Source organism: Bidens hawaiensis, unplaced genomic scaffold, assembly GCF_021521415.1.
Source record: "Bidens hawaiensis isolate Kalapana, Puna unplaced genomic scaffold, B.hawaiensis_p1.1 tig00003004_1, whole genome shotgun sequence".
NCBI lineage: Eukaryota > Viridiplantae > Streptophyta > Magnoliopsida > Asterales > Asteraceae > Bidens > Bidens hawaiensis.
Window position 1 is genome coordinate 2,256,291 of NW_027491161.1, and position 15,635 is coordinate 2,271,925.

General features: G+C 33.1%; 3 protein-coding genes across 3 annotated transcripts; all 3 read right to left on the reverse strand.

Annotated features, from left to right (window-relative positions):
* Nucleotides 1-4,241: 4,241 nt before the first annotated feature.
* LOC143621989 (uncharacterized) lies at nucleotides 4,242-5,074 on the reverse strand. Its single transcript, XM_077093253.1, has one exon. It carries the CDS (start codon nucleotides 4,995-4,997, stop codon nucleotides 4,242-4,244), a length of 756 nt encoding a protein of 251 aa, XP_076949368.1. The 5' UTR covers nucleotides 4,998-5,074.
* A 5,903-nt stretch (nucleotides 5,075-10,977) lies between these two features.
* LOC143621990 (uncharacterized) lies at nucleotides 10,978-12,531 on the reverse strand (the record flags this gene model as incomplete). Its single annotated transcript, XM_077093254.1, has 3 exons — nucleotides 10,978-11,323; nucleotides 12,265-12,369; nucleotides 12,475-12,531. Coding segments are annotated over 3 exons (468 nt in total), but the record flags the coding sequence as incomplete, so codon positions are not given.
* Nucleotides 12,532-12,601: 70 nt separating this feature from the next.
* On the reverse strand, nucleotides 12,602-15,108 carry LOC143621991 (uncharacterized). The gene is made up of 6 exons (XM_077093256.1): nucleotides 15,010-15,108; nucleotides 14,816-14,932; nucleotides 13,327-13,626; nucleotides 12,958-13,256; nucleotides 12,785-12,884; nucleotides 12,602-12,703 (listed from the first exon to the last, which is right to left on the reverse strand). The coding sequence occupies exons 1-6, from the start codon at nucleotides 15,106-15,108 to the stop codon at nucleotides 12,602-12,604; spliced, it is 1,017 nt and encodes a 338-aa protein (XP_076949371.1).
* Between the last annotated feature and the right edge of the window lie 527 nt (nucleotides 15,109-15,635).

The window sequence follows — 15,635 nt, forward strand, 5'->3', positions numbered from 1 at the left end:
GTTGGATGTCATCTGCTCATGTGGTGTTACTACATGCTATCGATTTTCCAAGACTGAAGCTAACCCGGGTCATCGGTTCTTGTTTTGTGTAAGTGTTGCAATTAAGTTCGTTTATGTTACTTCGATTAGGTTATTGTGGTAAACTAGGTTAATTTAACCAATTTGGTTAGTATGTTCTGTAAGCTGATTCTGTTCTTGATTCTCCATATTTGGTTACAAAAAGAGAGTTGTGGTTGGATTACATGGGCTGATATCTTGAATTTCCCAAGATGTGAAAAGAAAATTCCTGCTTTGACTAGGACAATCAAGAAGCACAAAGAATTTGCCCAAAAAAAGAGGCCACTAAATGGAAGATATATTTAGCAGTTAGTTGGTTGTTGATTGTTGTTTATGTAGTGAAGTTCTAAGTGGTAGTGTTTACCCACTTTGTTTATGTAGTGTTATTTGTATTGTGTTTGTTGTGTGATCATATTGTTAAGACTATGGTTTTAATTTAACATTTAAGTTGTTTATGCAAATGTTGAGCCAACTATTCATATAACGTTGTCATTTTTATAGCCATCTTGTAAGCACGCTGAATCTGATGAGAAAGAAAAAAAAGACTTGAAAGTAACACAAAAAATCATTGAAGAAACTCAAGTTATTGTGGAAGATACACAAGAAAGACTAGAACCAATCGATCCAAAAGAATTGTATGGTGATCCATGCAAAGATTATGACCCTGAGGTGTTGAAAAGGGCTTGGGATTATGATTCTCCTAGCCACCTTGACTGGTACCATGATCCGTATCCTTGCGAGGACTCCTCTGACTCATAATGGCCAAATGATGATTGCCATTGGAAATAAGATTATAGTGGATGTGTTTGCTATTTGTAATGTCTAGTTTAATATTTGACCAAAAGAAGTGTGTACTTCCAGCTTATCATGTATTCAAGAATGATTTGATATGTATAACAAGTTATGTAGAATTTTGACACAAACATAAAAATTTTTGACATAAACATAAGTAATCAAACATTGTCTTCAACAAAAAGGATTTGGAGACAAACTATTGTCTCCATCATAAGAAAATATTCAACAAACAAAGACTTAAATAATCATTATCTACACTCTCACATTCTACAAACAAATGCTTAAAACAAACATTGTCTCCAATCACACATCTTGACTTGTCATTGGTGCACCTTATGTTGATGATTTTGTTTCTGGTTGCATTGGTGCACCTTGACCCTTGCATGTTGCAGAGTTGTGTCCCGTATTCCTGCATTTCTTACAAGTGATTATACCCCCCACCCCCTTCCTTGTAATTTTTCCTCCTTTATCAAATTCAGTTTCTAACTCATCTAATAACCTCTGCCTCTTTTTTGTGGGCCTTCCAATCTATTCAATTGACAAACAATTAACATTAATGATCTAACTTGTATTCAAAAGAAAACTTGGATTTGTTACATGCTTATGATACTTTGGAGGAGTTAGTTTAAATGGAGAATTACTGCGAGCCCAAAAGCCTGGTCCATTGATTGGTTCTATCACATTCTTGTACACTTGTTTCCATCTTCTTAGATAGTAACATGGATTTACCCATTTTTTAGGTTCACCTGCTGCAATATCATTGTCTTCCATGTTTAAGATCGCTGCCAAAACATGTTTACAAGGCATTCCTGTTAAATCTCATCTCCTGCAAGCACAAGTTCTCTGTTGGACATTGACCACACACCAGGATCTTAGGCCATTAACTTGATTTTTTGCAGAATCCACAACTAAAGCATTCAGCTGGGTGGCTTCTGTTTTTATTTGGTAAAAGTGTGGCTGAGCTATTAGTGTTAATGGACCAGAAGCCGTTGCTTGAAGTTTCCTCACATTAACCATCCTCTTGGTCATGTATTCTCTTATGTACTCTAAATAGGTAATTATAAGCTTGTCTCTAGCACCCACTAACTGCTTGTTAAACACCTCACATCCGTTGTTCAACATCATGTCACACTTGACCCTACCAGTAAAATGGGATTTTGACTAGCTGGTTAGAGGAATATCTAGAAGCCATTGTGCTAGAGTTGGATCTTCTTTCTTTATGTCTTCCATAGCACGTTGAAATACGACATGCTAGTAACACGAGCTGCCCTCCATGCCATCCCTTTAAGGAGATCTCCACGCCACTTCTTCTTCATATTTTGTAAACTATGTCTAAAACAAAACATGTGCTCAGCTCTGGGGAACATCTTGGCTAAAGTTGGTATAAGTCCCTACATACATGGACCAAACAAGATAAATAAATTAATACAACAAAAACCTTACTGATGAATGATTCAATTAAATGTCAATGTACCTTTTGTCTATCACTTATAAAAGTGAAACAACATTCCTCTGTTAACTTAAGAATATCTCTGAGTAAATAAAAACCATGACTAGGATTTATAACATTCAGATTCCACAATTGCATATGCAAATGAAGATATACCATTGTTACCATCCACACCAACAGCCGTCAAGATCTAGCCAGGAAACGGTCCTTTCATGAAACACCCATCTAACCCAAATATATCTCTTCCACACATCTTAAACCCTTGTTTCATTGAGGCAAAACATATGTATATTCTTCTAAGTTGCCTAGTAGTGCTTTCAGGGGAGCATTCTCCACATCTATTTTGATAGTGCTACCATGATTAGGTCTCAATAATTCATCACAATAGTCCCTCAACTTATCATACTAATCTATATGATCTCATTCCTTCTTCTTTGTAGCAATCTGTCTTGCTCTACAGATTTTGTGGATTGAAAAAGGCACCTGGCGTTTTTTTTTAACTAGGCTTTGTAGATGGTGCATCTCTATATTTGGATTGTCTTTGAGAATCGGCTCAATCTCCCAGGAAAGAGTACTCATTGTCAACAAACAAAGTTCTTTTGTTTGTACATAGTAATGAGTTTTATTTATGGTCTTCACATACCATTCATGCTGCTTAGATTGTCTTGGGATCTGAATTGCAAAACGACAAGTGGGTTTAATGGACTTTTTAGGTTTTCCGGTTGGGCCCTTGGACTTTCCTTTCTCTATATTAGTTGGCCCATTGCAATTTCTCCTATGTCCACGGGTGGCAACTAGGTATTCTTTATTGAGTGACAAATATTACAAGTACATGATGTGGTTCTTATAGATATTGAACTAAGGTTAGTAAATTATTAAGCAAGAAATCCAAGCCCGACCGCCCACACCCGTCTCCTCTTTGACTTCATAAAATAAACCGGGCCAACAAGGCCTACGAACCCAACATTTCATGTTCTAAAAATCATATTTATAGATATCAAAGCCTAATCCTAATTCCTTGTAAATTAAGTAATTGACCATTAACTCATTTTTCTCTAGTTTAAGACGTAGATTTTATTAAATTTCAAGATTCAGTATAAAAATTTTAATGAGTCTATCAAATATAAAGCCCACCTCTGTAAAAAAATGTCTTGTGTAACCAGAGGTGGCCTCAAGGATGGGCAATGTGGGCGTCTAGGAACATGTTTTCTTAGAGACAAATTTTTTTAAAAATATCCTGATATTATATAAAGAGGGAGAGAGAGAGAGAGAGAATGCCCGAACAATTATAAGCATATTGTTATAATAAGCTCATTCTAATACCATGATTCTGTTCATTGTTATTTATATCGCTATAAATTTAATAGTCCGTTAAAAAAAGTTATTTTGCATTATTTAATTTGTTAAGACATAAGTGGTATATTTTTTCCATCTCGACCGGGGCACAATTCTTAGGGCCGCCACTTAATTTGTTAAGACATAAGTGGTATATTTTTTCCGTCTCGACCGGGCACGATTCTTAAGGCCGCCACCGTAACATATTTCTACAGAAAGTGTGTCAACGCTTTTTGTTTACTTATGGTGAACGACATTTCACCTTCTATAAAAGTATTAAACTTGTTTGATTTGTGGGCTAGTTTTGATCCGTTATTTCTTTAGTGTCAAAACCCATGTACATAACTGGCTTATGGGTCATTGATTTCATTCAGCAAAGTACCCTTATTTTCTAACTAAGAGTACTGTTGAGACACTTTCAAAAGATATGTACGAGTGACTAGAAACTTATAGCTTTAAGCCTTTAACCAACTAAGGAGCAAAAACAAAACAGTAAAACTATAGTGCGGCCATGATCTATATGCTGGACGAATCGAGTTACACAAATGTAACTAAATTTATTTATGGTCTAATCATATCTTATCAAACACAACAATAACAAAATTTATTCCTTACTATGATTAGAAACCCCAAACCCATTTGAAAGTGCATGAGCACTTGGATTGAAGGCTGAGCTTCCCAATATACCTTGTTTATATGGCAAGAATGTTTTCTTCTTCATGTCATTCGCAACTGCCCGGTTGACCTTATAATGTAACTCGTGAGCCGATACCCCGCTCCTCTTTGAACCCGACCCTGACCCATGCGTATGTGGCTCGACAGACCTTACACTTGATTTCATAAACTCCTCATCATGTTTTCTAAAGAATATGGCCGAGTATTTCTTCAATGGATCGTGGTCCATAGCTCGTCCATCCGAAGCACTTCTAAACAAAAACAAGTTCTTGAAGCTCCATCTTTTCGATCCTTTAGTAGACGAAGAAGCAGAAAGAGTGGATGACGATGAAACCAGCCGAGGTTTAACGCTGTTGGTTGTCAGTGATTGTTGTTCCCATGGAACCTGCCAGCCCCTATGTGTAGAAAAAGACTGTGTTCTTCTACTCCTGGAAAAAGACTCATCTGGTCCGGTTTTGAAAACATTGGTTGTCGTCTCCAAACGCTTGATCACACCACCATCAAACAAATCTTCAGCAGGAACCGAATCATTACTGAACTCTCCACTAACATCAAATTCAAAATCTTGTTCAAGAAATTTATACAACGGATTTGGGACACCGGGTTTGTCCTCCCATGCAAACGGGACGGTGGCCGGATAACTCGAGTGGAGATCCATGGAAATCAGTGGTGATATGACTTCCATGGTTGTTTGTTGAAGAGAAAGACAGAAATGGCGGTTATTGTTATACAAATGAAGGTGTTGGACTTGGACCCAGTCCAAGAAAGCAGCCGGCTTCTTGTTTAAGTTGTTTAACAACATTAATTTATTTGTCAACAACATGTATATGTTGATGTCAATGATTAAGGTTTCTCTGAGTGTCTTTTCTTGTAGACTTGTTTTTTGGCACCTTCGAATTTCAGTGTGATTAAATGTCAAGTTTATGAATAAGTACATTTGAATCAAATAAAGTTTATATTTAAAAGAGTTATAACCTTGTTAAATACCTAGCGATATTCATTATAGAGAAGTTTTTACATCGAATATGAAATGCAAACATGCAACAAGCTGCGTCGCAAGCCTTTGTTGAATAGATCTTAGGGTCATAACATATTATCATCACTATTCATGACCTGTTATACACAACTAAATAGCTTCACAGTCTTGGACGCAAGAAAGTTAATAGTACCAAGTGATATATTAAAAATTTTTTTTAGTTATTTGGATGGAAAATCATCTAACTGTTTCGTTTGACTACAAAATTATTTAAACAAGAAAAAATGGGTCAATTCTTTTAGACCATTTTTTTTTTCTTTTCATATATATATATATATATATATATTTTTGTAAATGATTCTGAAACCTACTTTTCTACCTAAATTACAATATCAACCGATAGAAATCAACCAAATGACATCGGATGTCTGTTTAATTTAGTCAAAAATGACATTTTATATTGTGATATTTAACGAAAACGAGGTTAATATCGTGATTCATGTTTTTAGGCCACATTTTATAATCAGACTGATTGGTTTTTTATTGAGTTGTAACTTTTGTGAAGGATAAGCAACTATTTTAAAAACAATAATAATAATAATCAGAAGCAATTTATTTAGTCAAAGTTAATATTTTCATGATTTTTCCCTGTTTGAAAATTAACATGTGTTACAAGGACCAACAAGATTCACATAGCCTTTTATGAAGGTGGGAGACAAGATTATATACAATTATGTATCATGTCTTCAATATATACCGAGTCTTTTGCCTTTTGTTATGATTATCAACAGGTTAAAGATGATCTGATTTGAACAAGTGTATTATTAGCTGAAATCAAATTATGAGCAGAAAGGTAAAGGTATGTTTGATTAGAGGTAATCAAATGAACGGGAAATAGAATGAAAGAAGAAATGGAATGAATAAGGGAATGAAATAGATCATTACATTACTTTGTCCTGTTTGGTTAAACTATAGGAATGAAATAGAAATAATAAAAACACTCCAATCTCAAATTAATTTTTTTTTTACCAAAATAAAAAAAACTACGTTGGCGACGGTGATGATAGTAGCTCCAATGACGAAAATGGTGGTGGTGATGGTGATGGTGACGGTGACGGTGGCGGTCAGGCGGCAGGGATGATGGTTGTGGTGGCGGTGGTGGTGGGGGTGGCGGTGGTCAAGCGGTGATAGCATTGGTAGTGATGCCGAAGGTAGGGTGGCGGCAACGATGGTGGTGGTCAGGTGGTGGTGGTTAGGCAGCGACAATGGTTGTGGCGGTGGCGACCAAGCAGAGACGATGACAATGATTGCGATGGTTATCGCAACGATGGTGGCGACGACGGTGGCGGTGGTAACGTTGGTTGTAAGGTGATGGTGGTGGCGACGACGGTGGTAGCGCTGGTGGTGGTGGTGGTGGCGATGGTAGTAATGGTGGTGGTGGTTGTTGTTAAGTGGTGGTATTGTTGAGAAAGTAGGGTGAAGAGAGAATGGAATGAAAAAAAAATAAAGGGTGGGAAGGAATGGTTTTAATTGAATAAGATTCCATGTATAATGGATTATTTCATTCCATTGAGCAACCAAATATCATATTTTTCAGTTCACGTAATAAATTATTCTATTCCCTCTGTCATTGCTGCATATAAAACGTTACCCAAGAGTTTGAGTTCGAGATTCATACTGAGCTTGGCTAGTCTGACAAAGTTAAATATTGTGCCTACATTTATAAAAGTACAACATTTTTCATTTAATCTACAGAAGAGGTCGTTGTAGAAGACTAAATTAATATGAGAAGAAAATATTAAAATTAAAAATAGAAAAACCTATATCGTTTATCACTTCTACCTATTCTAATAAAGTAAAATAAATAGAAACACTTGTTATGTTTTGATTAATTCTCACAATTTTTTCCCTTCAAAACTAATATACCCTAATATATGTAATAAATCAATAATTATTTACTTTCCTTTTACACTATATTTATATAATATCTATATATTTTTATAAATATAAATATTAAGATATTGTTTTACTATATATTTCAAAATACTTGATGAATTCCAAAAATCAACAACAAATCATTTTTCTCAAATGAAAATTGATTTGGGTTTTTTGTGGAAGTTAAATTTGATTTTATCGGTCAAAAGTTGGTAAATAAATTGTTTGGTACAAGTTAACTACATTTAGGTCAAAATTTGTTACGGGTCAGAAATGAAAATTTTAAGTATTTTTAAAAGTTTGAGAATGTAAAATAGATTTATCGTCAAATTTGTTATGGGTTCAAAGTGTTGACTTTAAATTGTCAAAAGTATGAAAGTTAGAATTTTAAACATGATTCGGGTTTTAAGTTTATTTTTAATGGTATTTTTTGAAATAATCAAGAGGTTCGGGATTTGGCAAATTAACTATTTTTTCCTCAACTATTAAAAGTTAAGAAAAGGACACTTTCAACATGTCACCCCCATGCCTATCAATGTTTCTAACTTTTATCATATTTCAAATATTTATATATATCAGCATTAATTTTTCCTTCAATTGTGATCAGAACATTGTATGGGAAGCATGTCATGCAAAACTATGCTCAAATGAAACAAAAAATTCACAAAATTGAATGGGTTAACATGCTATTTTTTATGTTGTCATTATAACAAAGTCGAGAAGCCCTCTGAAACTTATCAACATTATTTTTATGGTGTAGCTCAGAAAAACATAGTTCTTGAAGAACATCCATTGTTCCAATTTAATATCCCACTTTCCTTTGATGGGTGGTAAATTGATAGATATATCAATAAAGGTAACGCCTCTTTTGTATTTAGACTGAGTGGTTAGAACTACTATCGTATGAGAAGTCTTATTTTCGAAATTGGTTCATAATCAAAATTCTTTCAATTATACATATATGACACCGATAATGAATTTTTCAATAGAAAGAAGCATTCTCGGGTACGATTTTGCACGGACATTTTTTTATTAAGTTCATTTAAAAAAAACCATTTTGTGATACAAATAAAATCAATTCATGTACACATTGTATAGATACAAGTATAGATGTAATACATTTTTTTTCATAGACGCTATGTAATTATTTGTTTTACTTATAATTTTATAATTTGAATTACCCCGTGTGTAACACGGGCTCTAAAACTAGTTATTGTATATATCAACACTTAAAAATATTAGAAACTTTTACTCTTACACACTATTAAAAAACATTTCATTTTTCTACGAAAAATTCCTACAATATTTATACATGTAATTTCTACAAATGTTAAAACAAATTTCAAAAAGAAAAAGAAAAAAAAAAACTAGCTCTAGTTTGCTACAGTATTGCAGCAAATTAATAACAACACATATCTTTGTTGGAAAATTGTTGCTATATCTAAAAAAAATATACATTTATCAATCAGGTTTGTTATTTTTGTTGGAAAATTGTTGGAAAACAGTGTAAGTATAAATTTGTTGGAAAAGAATACTATACTTTTGTTGAAAAGTTGTACAAATTAGAAAAATAGATTAAAAAATTAGAAAAAGGTTTTGTTGGAAAGTTGTACAAGCTTTGCAACAACATAATTTTGTAGCAATTTTGTAGGAAAAGTTATTAGAAAAATGTAAGAAATAATTTTTCAAACATGTGTTTTTCCACGTAATTTTTTTTAGAAAAATTGTTGAAAATGAGTTTTCCAACAAACTTTCAGCGAAAACCAACGTAAGAAAATAACCCATCATACAAATGCTATGTTATATAGAAAAGAAAACATTAAACTAGTTTTTTCATATGTTTTTATACTAACAAACGTGTATTTACACATGTGTATGTTATGTGTACAAAAAATACATACACATGATAACCATAACTTACCTATGTGTCGATACATATAAACGAGTTTTGTGTATTTTTTTATTTAATGTTAAAATAAATGAACAAATATTTCATTTTTACCATTTTTTGAATTTTGAAATTTTCTAAAATGGAAAAAAAAAACAAGTGATTATTTTTCTTTTCTCTTTTTGCACTAAAAGTACATAAATAAAATGTTAGTATACAGGCCTTTTCTAAGACGTTCACATATGTTTTTTGAATGATAATAATTAATAAAAGTTATATTATTAAAGTGAGGTGCGAGGAGCCAAATTAAACCCGTGGACCCTTTTGTGAAGTGTTTCTTCTCGGTGAAGAAAAAATGATTCTATGGCTAAACATGCTATGTCTAATTATATTAAAAGTTAAAATTACTTATTGATTTAGACAAGTTTTAAGTCAGATAATTTAATCAAATAAAGTAAGATTGAAATTATCAAATAATTAAAAACTAAATGAATCATTTTCCAACTCTTAATTTATTTTTCACTTGATAAATGACGATTTCATTTTGCTTTGTTTTTATATGATGAATAACGAGTATAAATCTTACTGTTTACATCAATATTGAGAACTACGAGAATCGTATAATGTAGTTTTAGTTTTTGCCATAGTTTTGATTAAAATTTTATCATGTGGCATATAAGCTTGGGCAATTCTACATATTTATGGCAAATTGGATTTTAACTTTCAAACCAAAAAGCAAGTCGTTTAGAAAACTGTTTCAAAATAAGTTTTATATCAATCGAGTTGTATCATCCTTCTTATCAAAAGCCCTAAAACATCGGTTTGAAATTCAGATAAAACTTAACGTCGTTAAAATTTTATTTTTTTTAAAGGAGGTCTAAATAAACGAAAATGTTTAAAAGGTAGGACTTATAGCATGAATATTCTCAACTAGGATCATTAATGACCAACCACACGGAGGTAAATTTAATAAATCCAATTTGCCGTAATTTATTCTTTTGTTTATTAGAGAGTTTGTCAGGGATATACACACAATCATTCTTGTATCTGTTTCCCATGTTTAGCCTCTATTTGTAGAGGATTGTATTGTTCATCATTTTATGACTTATTAGATTGAGATTACTCTTTTACACATTTTGCTAAACATATTCTTCTCCTTACATCCACATTTTCAATACATATGCTGTGTAATTATAATGACTTAACTACCTTTCATGTCAACTCCTAGAGCGTACATTTTTTTACAAAAAAAATCTTTTTCGACAAGAACGGGCCTATATGTAGGCCCGTATATGTATAAAACAATGATTATATTCCGTACCCTCTAGGAGATTTATTTTGAAAATCACTTTGAGTTTAAGAACTCGAAAGAACTCAACGTAACAATTTTTTTTTTTTTAAATTTTTTACACATAAATAATATATGTAGGTTACAATGCATGTATGTAAAAAGTTACATAATTTTTACGCGCCGAGTCGACTTTTTACATTGGTGTAACGAACATTTAAATTAGTGTAATCACTATAAATCTTTATTTTCTCTCCTACTTAATTTTTTAATCAAATTTAATCTCAACCACATAATCTAATCTATTTAATTAAATGTGTGTTTGAGAATGGAGTTCTTAAGTTCTTAAAACTTATCAAGGTTCTCAAATTATTCCTCCCACGTACCCTCAATGTAATCAAAGGGTTCATATATTCTGAAAATGATGCTTTAAAATATACAACCCAAAATTAAGTCACCACTCTATAACAAGAATCCAGAATGTGTCACAAAACATATATGTGATAACGGTATCATATACAGATTTCTGCTTTCTATACAGATTTGTATAATTGTATATCAGAAAACCTATAAAAAAAACCGTATGCAACTTGATCATAATAACATTTGTGAAAAGTATTATTTGTAGAAAAGGTACCTAAAATGGAACTCATAAGGGCTAACCCGAACACGATCGGAAAGTGGCTCACTCGTTTTTCTTTCTAGACATTTCATTGCTACTTTCCCGACTTCACCCGGCAATTGCAGGCATAGCCAGTCAAGAAAAGACTCCATGTCTTTAGCAAAGTCAAACATATACCAATCCAACAGTTTTGGTATCATTAGCTGTTGCTTTGTGGTTGAAATCCCAACTGCAGCCTGCAAATACTCTCTTTTTGCAACTTCAAGTTCATTTTCAACTTCAGAGGCAGTGTATACTCTTACCTTCATTCCAAAAAATAAAATGATTCAAAAAGAGTGGCAATATTAGACATATATCTATTTATTTAAAACTACAGGCCGGGTTGTATAGTTTTTAATTCAGGGTGTAAAGGAGCTTCAGCTTAAATTGGAGCTCATTTAATAAACGAGCTTGAGCCAAACTTCACATATAAACAAGCTCGGGCGCAACTTCACATACTGAGCTTTACAAGTCAGTTATTTACACAAATATAATGTACTTTTTATAGTAACTATACAATCACTATAGGGGTGTCAATCGTGTCGGGTTGGCGGGTTGAACTGTTCGACCCGAACACATTTTTAGTCGTGTCAAAACCATCAACCCCAACCCACACAGTTAAAATTGTGTAACCTGAACACATCATGTTTAATCCGTTTAGCTAAACGTGTCAAACGGGGTTGATTGGTGCTAACCAATTGTAAATGTGTTAATCAAGTTGGTAAAAAATTGGTTAAATGGGTCATAAACAGGCTAGTGAGCCGACCTGTTTAACTAAACAGGCTGGGGTGTCGACTTGTTTAACTAAATGGGTTAACTAGTCAACTCGAAAACTTGATTATTTTCAAGTTGTGTTTGGAAGGTCGTGCCAGAAATTGTCACCCCTACGATAACTTGACAACTATTATTATGCATAAATATGAGTTAAAATTAGTGAAATAACATATATTTTTATTGTATTTTAAATTATAATTATAAATAAATAACAAGTAAACCCAGCCCGAGCTTGAAAAATTATTAATGACCCATTTCTTCGTGCTCTCTTAAACCGAACGAACCAAGCTCAACTTTATGCGAGCCCTGGCTCAACTCGGCTTGTTTACAACCTAAAAGTGGTAATCAAGTTACAAATCCACAATTTCCGACCAGAATATGCATTAACATATTATTTTTATTCATAGATTAACTGATTTTGATAACTTACAGCGGGAGAGGACCAGCTTCCACATGATAATGCAAACGTCACTAGCGGTTCAGACAACTCCAACCCAAATATGTTTCGTGCGGATGATTCATCGTCCTTGAAACCCTTTGTTGAAGTCTTAAGCATTAATGACAGATCATGTAATCAGTTTTGTATGTCATAGTTTCTTAGTTAAGACAATAGAAGAGTACTATAAGCGGTTTCACTTACATATTTTGCGTGACACGGGAGTCGCAATATGAAATGTTCAATGCTAAATGCATTTAAAAGATTACCCCCCCACGTTTAATTTTGCCTGATGAGTAACAAATAATAAGGCCACAATCATTATATATCATTAATAATTTAATATAAAGTTTAAACTTAATAATATCATTACCTCCTGCATTAATTCAACGACTCTCTCGGGTGTGTCTGGTATTCCATGTTCAAGAAACACCTGACACCGTCACACAAAACATCAAGATCAGTTTAAACTAACACAAAATGAAAACAATTGACTCAAAAAATTAATATTTACATTCATCATGCACGAGTTATATATATTAATCCAGAAAGCAAGCTTCTCTTGATGTGTGACACTTGTTAAGTCAACCAATGCAAGTTTTCCTAGTAAGATCCTAAAAGATCAAGAAACAAGATCAAATAATGTTCAAAAAAGAACAAGATATTATATAACTGCCAAGTACTTACTTTAGTCGTTGTGCTAAGAACACAGAGATTGCCGTTCGGTTTTTATCAACAGTTGTTGCTTCAACTTCATACAAGTACTTATATGGACCGATATCCGTGTTCTCAAATTCATAAAAGATATCATATGGATCCTTAAAATCCATTGCCCATGGATTCTCACACGGGGCTAGTGAAGGTAGCATTTCTGTCATTTTCAAGGCCGAATTTGAGCTCATTCGTGCAAAAACAAACATTAAGCATTTCAAAATACTTTCTGAGATCTTATTCGGCCCGTCATCTCCTGAAAATCCCTTTTCAAACTACAAAAACAATAAATAAAAAATTAACCATCAATACATTTTCTACCAAAGATGTAGACCCAACACATACATGTAATTTTCGTGTATCCATGCATTTTTCTGACGCCATGTAGTCGATTTGGGATCTTTTTGATAATGTTTTGACCATCTGGATTTGTGGATTTGTAGATTGGTGGTTGTTAATATTGTGATCTGTGTTTTTTGAGTCTTTACGAGTTTCTTGAAAATCAAGTGAATTTTCAAGATTCTTCTTAAAGAAAGAGATGTGGATAGCTTCTTCATATTGGTTTTTTCTAAGTTGAACCACTTGTTCTTCTAGCTTAGCAACTTCTTCTTCCAAAACAGCTACCTCAGCTAGGAGTTCCAGTGTCTGTTAATACACATAATTAGATAAGAATTTTGTTCATTGAAAAATAGACATATATTAATATTATTCGTGTCGGAAGATATGCATTTTGAGTCGTTGATTCGAATGTTCTAGAGAATGATCAAAACATAAACATGAAAGGGCCCAAACTCTAAACGGGTATAACTTGCGCTAAGAGTGAAGTTACAGAACCCATAACCAACAGACGGAAAAATCTCGATGGGCCGGATCATCTGGCCCATAGGTCAAGACCGAATTCTTTCATTTAATGCTCGTTCTCGTCATTCAATATTTTCCATCAGTTTTGCCAATTTTCACTACTTTTCTATTTTAGTAGGTCTGTAAAGTGTAAACGAACTGAACAAACATAAGGGGGGGCATGCTCGTGTTAGTTTGTTTAACATTAAGCGAACAAACTATCGCACACGAAGAAGTAAACGAACCGGGTTTGTTGTCCGTGTTCGTTAGTTAAGAAAGTGAGTGTGTTCATGTTCGTTTATGTTAATGGTATAAACGAACCGTTCACGAACATAAATGAACACAAACGAATAGACATAACCGAACATAGATTAACGAAAATAATTGAGCATAGACCAATTAAAAGTAAATGTGAACATCAATCCGTTGGTCCTTAAACAACAGACTAAATTGTAATGGTTAGAATTTTTTTCCATAAAACTAGACTAAATTTTAATGGGCCTAAAATTTGAATGAATATATAAATAAACGAACTTAGACAAACACAAACTATCGAACATAAAGGAATTTAAATGAGCAGCCGTAAACGAACATTTACGAACATAACAGAACAAACAACACATGTGTTCATGTTCGTTCGCTTAACTAAATGAACAAAATGTCTTGTTCATGTTCATTCATTAATGTATAAACGAACTTCCCAGTGAATGTTCACGAACGAACGTTTAGTTCGTTTACAAACATATATATTAGCCTAAAAAGTGTAGATCACTTAGTAGCACAATTTACGTGTTTATTTATGGTTTTAACATCAATAACAAAAATTTACACCCTACGAAAGGACAACTCTTGTATAATGGTTGAAGCATTATTATTATTATTATTATTATTATTATTATTATTATTATTATTATTATTATTTCTTGTGATAATTTCTGTGTTTATTATTAGTGGCTCAAAATGTAATGCAACTATGAATGGAACAGTGTCCTACCATGGGAGAGAGATAAGGAGGAAGGCGTGGAAGCGGGCCAAAAGGTCGGGTTAAGGCCCATTCTAAAGCCCTATGAACATTCTCTTCGTGTGTAAGCCGCTTTTTAAGTTTTTCTACCTGAAAACAAAATTACAAAACAAGTTTACTAGAATTTCAATAACTAAAATATATTCAAAACCATTTATATCTGGTACATCTTGTTGCAATGCCATTTTTCGATCTAATTTCCCAAAACACCCTCTGCTTGTGTTAGTCTTCTTCTCATGATATATTTGTATTTGCATATCCACCATTTTCTGTATGTATTTACCTATCAAAATCAATGACAAAATAGACACAAGGACTTTTATCAAACACATAAACATAAGTGATTACCTTAGAATCTTTGGATGAGTTCTTCATAGACTGTGAATTACGTCTTTGTCAATTTATTGTGTGACGATCATCATCAAGTGTAGAGCCTGCTTTATAATAAATTATGAAGGTAACAGATAGAGGTTGTGGGACGTCATCATATGGTAACGTGGGAGCTTCTCTTCTCTTCTCTTCTCTTCTCTTCTCTTCTCTTTGTAAAGACATGTAATGCAAGCATCAACTGCTATCAACATATTTAATGTTTTTATTAAAATATTAAATTAAATATATATATATAAATGCATGTAGTGGTGTATCCGATCTTGTTTGACTGAAGGACGAGATCATAGACATGTTGTACCATGGTGGGTAAGGACAGGGGCAGACCCAGTACTTTATGTGGGATCGGGTCCCGAAATTTCAATCTTTTTAAAAATTTCATAGAAATGGTATGTTAAAATTTTCA

What these genes read in the sequence shown, in the direction of transcription:
- LOC143621989 (XM_077093253.1), bottom strand. Translation starts at nt 4,997, where the DNA reads ATGGAAGTCATATCACCACTGATTTCCATGGATCTCCACTCGAGTTAT.
- LOC143621991 (XM_077093256.1), bottom strand. Translation starts at nt 15,108, where the DNA reads ATGGTGGATATGCAAATACAAATATATCATGAGAAGAAGACTAACACA. An exon ending in CTCCTTATCTCTCTCCCATG is followed by an intron (nt 13,627 to 14,815) that starts GTAGGACACTGT and finishes GTGTATTAACAG; the next exon opens with ACACTGGAACTCCTAGCTGA. An exon ending in ATAACTCGTGCATGATGAAT is followed by an intron (nt 12,704 to 12,784) that starts GTAAATATTAAT and finishes TGACGGTGTCAG; the next exon opens with GTGTTTCTTGAACATGGAAT.